This window comes from Vulpes lagopus, chromosome 23, assembly GCF_018345385.1.
Source record: "Vulpes lagopus strain Blue_001 chromosome 23, ASM1834538v1, whole genome shotgun sequence".
Lineage (NCBI taxonomy): Eukaryota > Metazoa > Chordata > Mammalia > Carnivora > Canidae > Vulpes > Vulpes lagopus.
The window spans coordinates 55,956,185-55,970,807 of record NC_054846.1 but is presented as its reverse complement, the minus strand read 5'-3'; the positions used below and the strand labels follow the sequence as shown (position 1 = coordinate 55,970,807).

General features: G+C 55.7%; 1 protein-coding gene across 1 annotated transcript in view; it reads left to right on the top strand.

Moving 5' to 3' along the window:
- CSMD2 (CUB and Sushi multiple domains 2) overlaps positions 1 to 14,623 on the top strand; it is a 439,342-nt gene that overhangs the window by 194,454 nt on the left and 230,265 nt on the right. The window contains exons 11-12 of the mRNA XM_041738011.1: positions 136 to 257; positions 13,727 to 13,830. Of these exons, the coding sequence (XP_041593945.1) occupies positions 136 to 257; positions 13,727 to 13,830 (226 nt within the window). The remainder of the gene's footprint in view (positions 1 to 135; positions 258 to 13,726; positions 13,831 to 14,623) is intronic.

Below are 14,623 nucleotides of genomic sequence, written 5' to 3'. Positions count from 1 at the left end.
CACCTCCCCTAGCGTTCCCGGGAGAACCGGGGAGGAGGTGGGAGGTGGGAAGCTGGCTGCATCGGGGGCAGGAGGGGGGACGGGGAGTAGGGCCAGTCTAAACTAAGGTGCTTGCCTTTCGTCTCGTCCCTGCAGCCCGCATGTGTGATGCCCACCTCCGAGGCCCCTCGGGCATCATCACCTCCCCCAATTTCCCTATTCAGTACGACAACAATGCACACTGTGTGTGGATCATCACAGCTCTCAACCCCGCCAAGGTAAGGCCCCCGGGGAGGGCGGGAGGGGCCCGGGGGCAGGTGCGGCCGGTCTGCGGGAGGCTGAAACCCGGAACCTGGTTGTGGTAGATGCTCTGCAGGCAGTTCTGAGACGGTTTCTTATAAATATCAAGTCGCTAAAAAGCCTATTTGTTTTTAAGCCTAAGTAAGATGGAAAGAACGTCAAGACAACAAACAACTGCACAGTCGTTTCCCGACGTAGGAAAAAAAGAAAAAAAGAAAAACCCCACCGTTGCCTTAGTGACGCGTGCCCCTCACCAATCCCATTCCAGTCCCCGTCCCTCGGGTGCCCCGGTTGTGCGCCCCCTGTTACTCAGCTCTCCTCCGTCGTTGGCATGTAAACATGCGCCCTTAAAAATCCACGCTTACTCAGTTAGCCAGCACCTGAACCCCACAGAGACATGACCGTGTCCTCTATAGTCTTAACTTCCCTCAAAATCACGTCGCACGGTTTGCCCACGTTGGCGAGGGTGGCTTGCGCCGCTGGATACACCTCTTCACGTGTTCATCTCTCAGGTCGCTTTTTCCTATGCCAGGCCCTTTGTTCTCCCGTGAACTTTACGAGTATCTTGCCGGGATCCACAAAACCACCGCGAACTTTACGAGTATCTTGCTGGGATCCACAAAATCACCTGTTAGAATCTTTCTTTTAATTATACCAAAGCCACAGATTCGAGAAGAACTGATGCCTTGATGATACAGAGTCTCCCCACCCGTGCGGGTGCTGTGTGTGGGTCCTTCGGGCTTCTTTAATGGCTGTCCATAAACTGGTGTGATTTTTTTTCTCATTCTAGATCTTACTCATTTCTTAATTTTTGTACTTCTAGATATCTTGTATTTATGGTTACTGTTATAAAATCGGATCCTTTAAAATTCCATTTTCTCCCTACTTCTGTCTGGTGTTTGGAGAGGCAATTAATTTTTGTTTTTTGATTTTTTTTTAATATAGCAACTCTTGTGATCATTTATCTCTGAATTATTTGGGGTTTCTATAAAGGACAAAGAATGATGGTTTTTAGTTCTTCCTCTCCAATCCTTAGAATTTCTCGTTATTCTTTTTCTTGCCCTTATGTTCTGGCGAGAACCTCCAGTACAGTGTCAGTCACTGTTTTTTTGTTTTTGTTTTCGTTTTCAATGTCAGTCATTGTGATGATGGTGGACACACTTGCCATTGTTTGATGTTAGAGAGAATGTTTTTATTTTATTAAGAATGATGTTTCAATTTTTTTTGTTTTTTTTTGTTTTTGTTTCGTTTTTTTTTTAATTTATGGTTTCTTTCTAACTCTAGTTTTTTTTTTTTAATTTACGTTTCCTTTCTGACTCTAGTTTCCTGAGTGCTTTCATCTTAAATAAATGAAGAATATTATCAATCACCTTTCTTTTTTTTTATCTTTTTTTAATCAAGCACCTTTCTATATCTCTTAGTATAATCATGATTTGCCCCTTAATTTTCTCAGTGTGGTGAATCACAACCAGCCTTTCATTCCTGGGATAAACCGAACTTGGTAATTGAGTACTAGAGGCTAAGTAAGCATTTAGTTGTTATAAATGCCTGTATTTGATTCACTGATATTTTGTTTAGGAATTTGCTTCCGTCTTGTTAGTGAGATTGGCCTTTTTTTTTCCATATTACCCTTGACAAATTTTTTTCATCAGGATATCGTTAGCCTCATAAAATGACCTGGCGAGTGTATCTTCTCTTTCTATCCTACTGAGTTAATAGTGGAGCTTGGAATAACTTTTGCCTTGGAAGTTTGGTGGAACTTTTAAAACAGCAAAACTATCTGCATTTGGTGTTCCTTTGTTGGAAGATTTCAAACTATAGATTTAATACTCTTAATGACTAAGAGAGTATTATCTCTTTTTTTTTCTTGAGTCCATTTTAGTAAGTTTTCAAATTTCTTGGCCATAAAGTTGTGTGTGTGTGTGTGTGTGTGTGTGTGTATATATATATATATATATACATATATATATATTTACTATATATATTTTATTCCCTGTTTTTTTCTTTTTTAAGAGAGATGTTTTATTTTTATTTATTTATTTTTTTAGATTTTATTTATTTATTCATGATAGACATAGAGAGAGAGAGAGAGAGGCAGAGACACAGGAGGAGGGAGAAGCAGGCTCCATGCAGGGAGCCCAACACGGGACTCGATCCCGGGACTCCAGGATCACGCTCCGGGCCAAAAGCAGGCTCCAAACCACTGAGCCACCCAGGGATCCCCCCTGTTTTATTTCTAATTTTGTATCTTTCGAAATCAGTGTTGCCAGAGGTTTCACATTTTATATTCTTTTCAAAGAACCAAAAATTTTAGTTTTGTTAATATTTCTTTTGATATATTTATTTTTTTATTTCACCAATTTCTTTTCCTCTGTTATATTTGGGTATATGCTGGGTTTTACTCCTTTTTTACTGTCCTAACTTTAATGCTTAATTCATTATTATTTTCCAATCTTATTAAAGTATCTAAGGCTACAACTTTCCCTCTGAGGACTATTTTGGCTACATTCCCACAGGTTTTTATAGGCAGTATTTCTTTATCCTTCAGTTCTGAATATTTCCCAGTTCCATTATTCTTTTTATCTTTCAGCCAAGAATATTTTAGAAATATTTCTTAATTATTTCCAAATAAAGGATTTTTCTAGCTCTCTTTTTGTTACTGATTCTAAAGCTTGTAGTCAGAGAACATTGTCTGTAATTGAATCATTTGACTTTTAGGATCAAGAATGTCATTTATCACATATATTCTTTGTGTATTTGAAAAAATAAGATGTATTTTGCAGTTTATGTGTTCTAAGGTCTTAATTACATCAAGCTTGTTAATTGTGCTTATATCATTTATATATGCATTAGTTTTTGTCTTTTTCAGTCAACTGCAAGACAAGGCGTATTAATATCTCCCACTATGATGGTGGTTTGCCTGTTACTCCTTGAAGTTCTGTTGATTTTTATTTTATATATTTTGAGCCTGTTACTAGAGCATGCACGTGGAGAATCCCATATCTTGCAGGTGGATTGAGCTTTTTCAAAAATAGTTATTTAATGACTCTCTTTACCTGTAGTAATGTTTTTGACCTGAAAGCTTCCCCCCCACCCCCACCCAGCTATTCCATCAGCTTTTGGTTTGTTGGTTTGGTTTGTTTGGTTTTTTTTGGGGGGGGGTTTGGTTGAATAACTCATCCCTGCTCTCTTGCTTTCAACCTTTCTACTTCCTTTATGTACGTCTTGTGTATAGCTGGATTTTAAAAAATTCCCTCTGACAAGTCATCTTTCAACTGGAAAAGTTAGACTATTTAAATTATATTATCATTCCTATGTTTTAGGGTTACCCTAGATGTCTAGTGTTAATATGCATATTTAATAAAGTCTAATGTAAATAGTAATTGTATGTTCCCCCTGAAAGTCAGAGGTCTTAGGACACTATGACTTTAATTACTCCTTCCCAATTCATACTTTATGGTGTGTATATTTTCAAGTTGCCTTTCTTTTGCTCACAAGTCATTATTGCTCTTGGTTAATAAAACAGCATCCATTTAGATTTATTCACACATTTACCGTTTTGTTCACTATTTCTTCTTGCATATCAGTCCTTCCCTTTGGAATTTCTTTCTGTCCAAAGTACATGCTTTAGAATTTATTTTCCTGTTGATGACAGACTTTCTTAGTTCTCATTTATCTTAAAATGTCTGTTCTCCCCTTGTCCTTAAAAACACCGCTATTCACGGAGTTGTCTTTCTTGACAATTATGTTCTCTCTGCACGTGGCTATATTATTCCAGTGTCTCCTAGCCCCCATTCTTGCTGCAAGTTTATTGTCATTCCTTTGTATGATATTCTTCTGGCTGCTTTTATGGTCTTTTCCTTATCTTTATTATTATGCAATCTCATGATCAGGGGTCTAGTTGTGGATATCTTGGTATTTATCCTGCTTGACTTCAGTAAGCTCTGGAATCCGTGGGTTGTAGCTTTCACCAGTTCGGGAAGATTTTTAGCCATTGTCTTTTCAGCTGTTTTCTCTCCTTTATTCTCTCTCTTTTCTGCTGCTGAAAGTCTGACAAGATATGTTCGTCTTTCCCACCCATCTTCTGTGTTTCTTAACTTCTATAATTTTCTCTCATTCTGTTCACCGGGTCTCTGTTAAGCTACATCTAACCTCTGCTGAATTCGATTTCTTTTCATTTCAAATAGTGCCATTCATATTTTATGAGGTCCTATTGGGGTTTTATTTAAGAAGTTCTTGATCATATTTGGTAGTATTTTGCCCTCTTTTCATATGTTTAAACTGTTCTTTAATTCCTTAAGCATGTTAAATATATTTATTTTATATTCTGTATTTGCAAATCTCAATTTCTGAAGTCTTTGCAAATTTGATTCTGTTGTCTGTTGTTTCTCACTTCTTGCCTCCCAGGAACCGTGTTTCCTTCTTTGTTTTGTCTGTAATTCTTGACTATGTGGTTAGAATCATAAACTTTCTTCTTTGAGACCTGGGTAGAAGAGGCTTTCTTCCAGACAGAGTTTACATTCACTCCTGCCCAGTGCCTGGGGGCATTACCAGCCAGAAACCTCACATACTAAATTCCTAGTATGAAGTTTCCGACCCACCCAAGTAATGTGCAGACCCACGTGAGGGCAGACTTATTGTGAAGGAGTCTCGGGGGTTACCCTCACACTAAGGGTGCAGCTTTTTTAAAAAAAATATTTTATTTATTTATTCATGAGAGACACAGAGAGAGAGAGGCAGAGACACAGGCAGAGGGAGAAGCAGGCCCCATGCAGGAAGCCCGACATGGGACTCGATCCCGGGACTCCAGGATCATGCCCTGGGCTGAAGGGGGCACTAAACCGCTGAGCCACCCAGGGATCCCCAGGGTGCAGCTTTAATTAGCCCAATGTCATTCGGGGCTGTCATACTAGAGCCCCCACCTTGGTGGGTCCTGACCTTTATCTCTTATTCCCTGTTCCCCACAAGGCCCTGAAAACCAGAGTTCTACTTCACCAGTTTTTAAAAAAATCTACTCAAAGCCAATGCCAGCCTCATAATCTGGGTCACATTTTGGGTCCCTACAGTCCCTGGGTTTGGACTCTGAGTATTCTTACTTTGTAAGTCTGCCCAGGCTGCCATAACAAAACAAAACAGACTGGGTGGCCTTAACAAGGAACATGTATTTTCTCACAGTTCTGGAGGGTGGACGTTCACAATCAGGGTGTCCACCAATTCAGGTTCTGGAGAGGCCTCTTCCTAGCTTAGGGATGTAGGGATGACGTCCTCTTCACATGGCCTTTCCTCTGTGTGCATGCACAAAGAGAAACCCTGTGGTGTCTTCTGCTCCTTTTATAAGGACGCCAATCCCATTGGATTAGGGCCGTACCCTTATGACCTCATTTAATCTTAATTACCCCCATAAAGACCTCATCTCCCAATTCCATCACATTGGGGGTTAAGGCTTTAACATGAATTTTAGGGAGATATAATTCAGTTCAGAGCACTTACTAATTCATAAAAAGCTTGTCTTTTTCTTTCTAAATTCTACTCAACATTTTATTTTTTTTCTCAATTTTTTAAAATAAATTTATTTTTTATTGGTGTTCAATTTGCCAACATATAGCATAACACCCAGTGCTCATCCTATCAAGTGCCCCCATCAGTGCCCGTCACCCAGTCACCCACACCCCCCGCCCTCCTCCCCTTCCACCACCCCTAGTTAGTTTCCCAGAATTAGGAGTGTCTCATGTTCTGTCTCCCTTTCTGATGTTTCCCACTCAACATTTTAAAATCATTTGGCCAGGGTGCTTAGGACCACAATGCTGGCAACAATGGAAACATATTTCCTCTGCAAAGCATTTTACAAAGACTCCCATTTCATCAAACCATTTGATGGTGAACCTAGTCAGTGGGGAAGGATGCTGCAGCCACCTGGGGATGGAGGCTGGACCAGAAGAAGGACTTAACTACCTCGAGGTTATCAAGCCATTGTTGAGAAGGCTCTTTCTTGGACGTTGTTAAAGATGCTTATCTTAGTTTTGTTTTGAACCTGAAGATGGGGTGTAGGGGAAAGTGTAAACAAGGCCTGAGAAGTTGCTGAGAAACAGTTTTATTCACCCTCCCCACAGCCCCCAGAAGGGCCAGTCTTAGCTGGTGTGTGAGGGTCAGCGGCTCCATACCAGTCAGTCCCTCACATGCCCTGCAGGTCATGCCAGCCTGGGTTCCCGAAGCCAGCCCCTCAGAGTCAGGCTGTGAAAAAGGACGTTCCTGTCACCTCCGTGGGCCCTTTATGAGCTTCAGGTAGTGCGGAGGAGCCCCGAGAGCCTGAAGGCAGGCCCTTACCACCACCGCGGTGGAGGAGAGCCAGGGAGCATTGAGTGCAGGAGGGCGGGTGTAAGCGTGGCACCTGGAAATCCCAAACTGCAGAATCAGAGCTGCCTTCCTGCAGATGTCAGGGCAGACGTGTGGTGCATTCCCAGCCCTGCTCACGGGCCCACAGGAGAGCCCCGGGTGTATCCAAGTCACCCTTGGAGCGTCACCCTCGGCAAAAAGCATCCTCTCCAAGTTCACGGTGCTTGGCCTCGCGCCTCATGAGATGAGCACCCGTTCACTCATTGACCATGATGTGATCTCTGCCCTCGAGGAGCAGGTTCACAGGAGAGATGACAGGCGGGTGAACGAGACCTAGAGGGCGGGTGGGTGCTGATGGAGGGGTGTCCCCTCAGCTGTCTTGGAAAATGTTGGAAGGAGCCACCAACTGGACGATCAGGGAGGCTCTCACATCTGAGCAGGGTCTGCACCCTGAGTGGGCTTGGGAATCCACACCCCAGGGCGGATGCGTGCGCCAAGGCCCAGAGATTTGGAACAGCCTCTCGGAGCTGGAAGGGGTCCAGTGCGTCTGGATCAAGACGGGGTTGGAGAACCCACGGGATCCAGATCGTGACGCGCCTACGTACTCAACAACGAGGCTTGGGCTTTGTCCTGACACAGATTTTTAAGGGCAGGAATGTCAGGCTGTCAATCTTACAAATGCACGTCGTGCGCGGAGCACTGCGCTAAGCCTCCGTACGAGTGATCGTATTTCGTTCTCGTCCCAGCGCAGCTCGTCAGGCGGTAAGAGCCCCCCTGATGGCTGCAGAAACTGAATCCAGGACAGGTTAGCGGGTGGGAAACCTGGTCGTGACGCGTCGTCAGCGGCAGCACCAGGAGTTAAGCCCAGTCCTTGCGGCCCTCCTACCCCATGGAACAAGGTCCCAGGGGCACAGGGACGGCCCGGGAACGGCAGCCCTGGGATCAGCCTTCCTTGCCAAACCGGGGCAGTTGCAGGACATTCAAGTTTTTGAAAGATGCCTCTGCAGCAGTGGAGGCAACCGGGGAGAAGCAAGACCAGTTAGGAGGCAGAGGCAGTTACCCCAGCAAGAAAAGGGGGAGCGTCCACCAAGGCTTTGGAAACATGGAGGAGACGACGGAGTTAAGAGAAATGCAGGGAATGGAATGGGACTCGGAGGCTGCCTGCATGTGAGGGTGGAGGGAGGAGGAGCGTCTGACGAACATCACCCCCAGGTGACCCCCATAGCGGCACGTGGTGGGCACACGGCACACAGGGAGTCAGTGAACGCGTGATGACGCGAGGCCTTCGGCCCTGGACCGATGGGAGGCGTTCAGAGGAGACCAAAGGGGAGGCACGTGCTCTGTGGGATCAAGGGGGAAACACGGTGTGCTCGGGGTGCATGTTTCGCAGTGACAGCACCGGTTAGACACTGGGTACGTGGGAGGTCAGGAGAGACTTGGGCCCCAGGACAGGATGCCGAGGAAGAGCAGTGTGAGGGAGCAGACTCGCAGCTGGGCGGAGAAAGGGCAGGAGGGCTCCGGCCGTGGCGGTGAGGAAGCAGGGGTGCTGCGGAAGGGACCGCAGACACGCCGTGGGCTTTGGCCCCGCAGGGGGACCTTCCAGGGCAGTGCGGGGCAGACGCAGCCGTGGGCCAGGAGGGGACGGGCAGGGGGCAGCGAGGAGCAGGGAGCCCAGACGGCCCTTGAGACCCGCGCCCAGGAGTGTGCAGGGGAGGGGCACCGGGGGGCGGGCACTGCGTTGGGGCCACTTGGGTGTTTGTTTAGACTTGGAGACAAGGCGGCCGCGTCCACAGGCAGAGAGGCCAAGGGGGAGGTGGAGGCGCTGAGTGAGGGGAGGCTCCCAGAACACCGGGCTCCCAGCACCGAGCGGGGGAAGGAGGGAAGGAGGGTGGGAGGCCGAGGAAGGCCCAGCTGCCCCCGCACACATGCAGGCAGCACCACGTCCGCCCCCCCACCCCCCGCCACCGGCACCTGCGGGCTCCTCCACATTGATCCCTTGTCCCTCTTGTCCCCCTCGTCCCCTTCTTAGAACCTCTGTGGGCAGAGGAAGCAGTGATGGGCCCAGGAACCCGGGCCCCGGGAGGGTGGCAGGGAGGCCCAGAGAGAAGCCAACCCTGGGTGGTGGGGGGGCACGGCCCAGAGCCGCAGTCCACACCCCACCTCCTGGGACCCAGGGTCCTGGTCCTACTGCAGAGGCAGGTGGCGGCTGTGCTCCCCGACCCCAGCACCTCCCCCCCACCCTGTGCCCTCCCCGTGCTCCCCGACCCCAGCACCTCCACCCCCACCCTGTGCCCTCCCCGTGCTCCCCGACCCCAGCACCTCCCCCCCACCCTGTGCCCTCCCTGTGCTCCCCGACCCCAGCACATCCACCCCCACCCTGTGCCCTCCCCGTGCTCCCCGACCCCAGCACCTCCACCCCCACCCTGTGCCCTCCCCGTGCTCCCCGACCCCAGCACCTCCCCCCCACCCTGTGCCCTCCCTGTGCTCCCCGACCCCAGCACCTCCCCACCCTGTGTCCCTCCCCGTGCTCCCCCACCCAGCACCTCCCCACCCTGTCCCCCTCCTATGCCTCCACGTACCCACGCACCTGCTCTTCTGGCCCGTGAGTTCTCTGGGCAGTGGCCACGTTCACCTCCCCGTGTTTCCCCCCAAAGCCCCCACGCGGCGAGTGCAGTTTAACTGTTGCAAGACCGAGTGAGTAAGTGAATCCATCAACCAGCAGGTGAAGGGGCCAGTGCTTGGATGTGAGTCCGTCACCCTCAGGCCCCCGAATCTCCTGTGGCCGTGGCCAGAGCTCCGGAGCCCAGGAACCTTGTCCGTGTCACCCTGGGCTTCCCCTCGGCCTGCACAGGGGCGCCCGCCCTGCCTCCCATCCTGGGCTGAGGCCCCCCACCCACTGGCTTCCCGTCCCCCCTCCCCCAGACCCCCGTGCCCCCCTTGGGCGCCCAGCAGGCCCACCCCGGAACAGGGAGTGCCTTTCCTGCCCGCGCTCGTCAGCGCCCTGAGCAGCATTCACACAGCAGCGGGTGGCTTTGGGCTCACACCGAGCCCCGGGAGCCCCGGGAGGGCTGTAGGCCGTGGGGCAGCATGTGGTGCTGGATCCCGGCAGCGGGGAAGCACAGGGCCAGGCCACGTCAGCCTCTGGTGGCCTCGCCACGATGCTGAGCTTTGCAGTGAGGGTGATGGTTGGCAGGTTAGCGTGTGAGGATGCAGCCTTCCGCGCCCGGGTGGCCGTGGGTGGCCGTGGGCGGTGCAGGAGGGACGTGCTGCTGCGAGGCTCACAGGTGCCTGGTTCCCGGGACAGCAGAGTCCCGAGGCCAGCGTGCGCCCCTTCGCACCTCCCTCCGCGCCTCCAGCAGCCTCTGGGTGCCTGTGCCTGGGACCCTGGTGTCGCCGCCCCGTGCCCTCTGCAGGGACCGGGCTGTGAACAGCCGGTAGCGAGACCCTGCCCGCACGGGCCTGCATCCTGGACGACGGCCGGCTTCCCGCTCTGGGACGGGGGCACTGGCCGAGTGCCCCAGCTGCCGCGTCCTGCCTGCTTCGCGGGCGGCCACCACCATTCGGCCTCAGACACCCCTGCGGCAGCCACTTGATGGGCACGCCACGCCGTGACCGCGGGACAGCCTGGCCGTACACCGGGCCGCCCAGGAGAGGGCTGACGCCGGTCCCGCACCAGCAGTGCAGTGTGCGTCCCACGCTCTCCTAACCGTGATCGCTCCCGCGGGGACGGGGCTGCCCTAAGTGGTGATGCGAGTCCCTCTAGGGTTCTGGGCCGGCCCCCCAAGCAAGGCTCCCAGCGCAGGCGTGATGGTCTAGTCGCCATCCGGAGGTGGCGCGGTGACCAGGGTCCTGCACCCCGAGGCTGCTGGCGGGAGAGCATGTCTGCAGCCTTACCGCGTGCAGAGGCCACGTCGGCCAGAGGCTCTGGCCTTCGGGGCTGGGATGGAGCCTAGAGCTCAGGAAGGTGGGAGGGGGAGGGGGAGGGGGCAGCTGGGCACCTGGGCTCCCCGGGCTGGCATGGGAAGTGCTCCGAGCAGGGCCCCGCACGGGGTCGGTGCTGGCGGGAGGAGAGCCTGGGCAGGCAGGACAGGGCTGGGGTCGGGACCCACAGGGCTAGTGGACCAGGGTGAGGGGGAGGAGGGCAGTGTGGACAGGATCAGGGTGAGGGGGATGGAAGGCGGTGTAGACAGGACCAGGGTGTGGTGGACAGAGGGTGGTATGGATGGACCAGGGGGAGGGGGAGGAGGGTGGTGTGGACAGGACCAGGGTGAGGGGGACGGAGGGCAGTGTAAGCAGATGGTCTGGATGATGCGGTTGGGCTGCGGGGAGTGTGGGCTGAGATCGTCCCTCAGGGGAAACCCAAAGGGCTAAGGCCCCCCACGGCCGCCAGGTGTCCCCTCTGCGCCCAGAGCTGCCCCTGCTGCTGCCCCGCCCTCCTCACCCCTGGCCACCCCGCCCCCTGTGCTCCTGGCTCCCCCGCACCCCTGCCTGCCCTCCCCCGCCCACCCCCCGGCTCCCCTGTTTCCACCATCCCTCGGTGCTCCTGCTCCTGGTGCAGAGGCGCCATCCGGCCATGGCTCCCAGGTGGCCCAGCACCCCCGTGGCCGTCAGGGCACAGCCCCAGCCGCGCAGAGGCCTTGCCTACCGTGCACCCCGGTCCTCCCGCGGCCCCATCCCTGGGCGAGTCGCCTCCCGCAGCTCTGCCGGTCCGCCCGCTGCTCTGTCTGGCAGGATGGTCCTGCTCCCCTTCCTCACGTGTGTCCAAGCTCGGGCTCCTGTCCACACCCAGATGGGATTCGCCTTTCTCGGGAAGCGTCCTCGACTCCGCTGCCCCATCCTGTGCTCGCGGGTGTTCGCCCCAGAGGTGCCGCAGAGAGGGGCGTTGGGGGAGCCAGGCTCGGCAGGCTGGGCAGGGGCCCCAGGATGGGGTGCGCGACGCGTGGTGGGGGCTCCTGCATGGCCGGGGTCAGCGGGGCTGGGGCTGTGCCCCTCATGCATGTGGGTTTGCACCCAGGACGCTTGCAATAAGGACACACGGCCCCTGGGAGCCATCGGCTCCTCCCGAAGGAAGCCCGGCGCCTCCCCCGGGACCCAGGGCACAAATGCGCACCCGCAGCTGGCGGCTCGTGGCTCGCCCTGGAGGAAAGCTCGCCTTGGCAGGGACGGGGACAGGGCTAGAGGGCAGGAGGCCGAGCAGAGGAGTCTGAGAAGCACAAGCACCCGTGACTCGCCTGGACATGGACTTTAAGAAACAGACGGTAGTGGGGGGAGGAAACCAGAGACAAAGCGAGGAACGGAACGAAGTCCAGGGAACCACGTGCTGGTCCCGGGCTGGGGTGGGGGGGGCGGTGGACGGCGGCGTGTGCAGGGGGCAGGCCGTGCACCCCAGGCTCCCTTCCCCTGTAGCTTCGCGACCTCAAGTGCAAATGGAAAGACTTTTAAACCGGAAACCGACAGAAGGAGGCCCAGGTTGGCCACAGGAGGCGCGCGGCCCCGGCCCCGCCGTGCGCGCTCAGCCCCCATGTCCCACTGCACCTGCACCCCGCGCTGGGCCCCACGCACACCCCCATCACCCTCCTCCCTCACCCACCTGACTGCTGCCACACCCGTGTCCACCCCTGCAGCTGGGCCGGCCAACTTGCTCCTCAAATACCTGCGAGCGTCTGCCACCTACTGTTGAAAATGCCACCCCCGCCCCCCGGGGAAACCCTGGCTCTTCGGCAGAGGGAGATTTTAAGGCCCTTTGCACTTAGCTCCAGGCAAACCTCTCAAGTCCTGCACCTTCTGCAGCTGCCCCCCTGCACTGGAGGCCCAGCCACTGTCCCCGAGGGAAACAGCATGGCCGTGCGCGTGGGGCGGAGCTTCGGGGACAGCGGGCACCTGTTCTGGGGCGTCCCATCTCTGCCCAGACCGTGCCTCCTCACAGTGGCCCTGCCTCTCCCAGCCTCCCCCGGGGCCTGACCGGCCCCCGCAGCCTTCGGAAGGCCCAGCACTCTCACGGCTGGTCCCCCTGCTGCCCGCTTCCCCAGGCCCCCATGCACCTGCAGCCCTACAGAAGGTCCCCCTGCTGCCCCCCACAAGCTCTGTGAGCCTGAGCCCCAGCCCCCTGCACACCTGCAGACCTATGGATGGTCCCCCTGCCCCCCCTTCAGGCTCCAGGAGCCCCAGGCCCCCACGCACCTGCAGCCCTACAGACGGTCCCCCTGTTGCCCCCTGCAAGCCTGAGCCTCAGGCCCCTGCGCACCTGTAGTCCTACAGACAGTCCCCCTGCTGTCCCCCTGCAGGCTCCGCGAGCCCCAGGCCCCGTGCACCTGCAGCCTTATAGGGATGGTCCCCCTGCCCCCACTTGAGGCTCCATGAGCCCCAGGCCCCCACGTACCTGCAGCCTTATGGGGATGGTCCCCATATGGACGGTCCCCCTGCTGCCCCCTTGCAGGCTCCACAAGCCCCAGGCCCCGTGCACCTGCAGCCGTATGGATGGTCCCCCTGTTGTCCCCTGCGCGCCTGAGCCCCAGGGCCCCGTGCACCTGCAGCCCTAATGGGGCCACCGTCCCCCGGCACAGACGTGCTGGCTCCCTGCCTGTCCAGACGGGCCCGCACTCACTGGAAACCCGCGTCCTGAGCCGGACTCGTGCTGTGAGCCTAGTAAATCCTGTGGGAGGCCGGGCTGAGACCAGGAAGGAGAACCTCGCTGAAACCTCCTTCCTGGAACCTTCATTTAGCCAACGAAGGAACGGAAATGGACAGAGAGAAGCAGGCGGAGGGGAGGCTGAGAGGAGCTCCGGTGGGGCCTGGGGGGGGGTGGGCAGCTGAGGTTCCACGTGAGGCCTGGACATTGGCCACCGTGTTCGGGGGACGTCTGTGCAGCGCGGGGGGAGGATCTGATCTCGCGGGCGGCCACGTGCACCTGGCGTTGCCACAGCAGCCCCGGGTTGGCCGGACTCTGGAGAACCTGAGGGGACTCCAGGGACCGTCCAGCCTGGAGAGAAGCGGTTCCTCCTGCAGGAGGCGGTGTGGACGCGGGTGGGCGGCAGGTGGGGAGGCTGGCATGGGGGGGGGGCCCTCACCGACCCCCGCGGCCCTGCCCACTGCCTGACCCCTGCTCCCTCCCCAGGTGATCAAGTTGGCCTTCGAGGACTTTGACTTGGAGAGGGGCTACGACACCCTGACGGTCGGGGACGGAGGCCAGGATGGGGACCAGAAGACGGTGCTCTATGTGTAAGTGAGGCGGGGCTGCCGTCGGAAGGGCAGGCGGCCTGGCCGGGGGTGGGGGGGGGTGGACATGCACGGGGTCCCCTCAGGGCCGTGGCACGGGGCCCGTCCGACCATAGGAAGCAGCCGTGGCCGACGGTCCACAGGTGCCGCAGGGAGAGCGTGCCGGACGGCGTCTCGGGCGCCAGGGCTCCAGTTCTGTGGGTGCGCCCTGCTCCTGCCCCAGCTCGTCCCCGAGGCCACATCCACCCTGCAAGGTCTGACCTCGGTGGGGATGGCACCAGGTCCCGGTGGCCTCGCCACACGCTGAAGCCCTGGGAGGACTGTTTGCAGGGGTGTGCGCCCAGGGGTGCATTTCCCCAGCCAAGGCAGGCTGGCGTCGTGTGGTCCAGTCCAGGCCTGCACGGGCTGGGGATCCCCTCTGCGGCATCTTGGGTCCCTCGCCCGGGCTGACCACCGGCAGCCTGGCCTAGAGGCAGAGCACGCTCATCTCCGTTGCCCAGGTCGGGGGGACGGGGCGGGGGGCAGGCCTCACTGATACCCCATGTCGACCATATGCCCAGGCGCCCGGTGGGGGACCGTCCACATCAGGGGTCTCATGGTGTTACCCCCACTTAGCGGGTGGGGTCAGGCCCAGGGTGGCCTGGCCAGGTGGTGGCCGTAGCGGCCTTGCTCCCGCTTCATGCAGGACGGCGGCCCGGGCCCTACGCTCCCCACTGGCGGCCCCAGGCCAGCGCCCTCCGCTGTTCACCCTGAAGGCCAATGGCTCTTGGGTCCCCGCTGCCTCATGCCGGGGCCC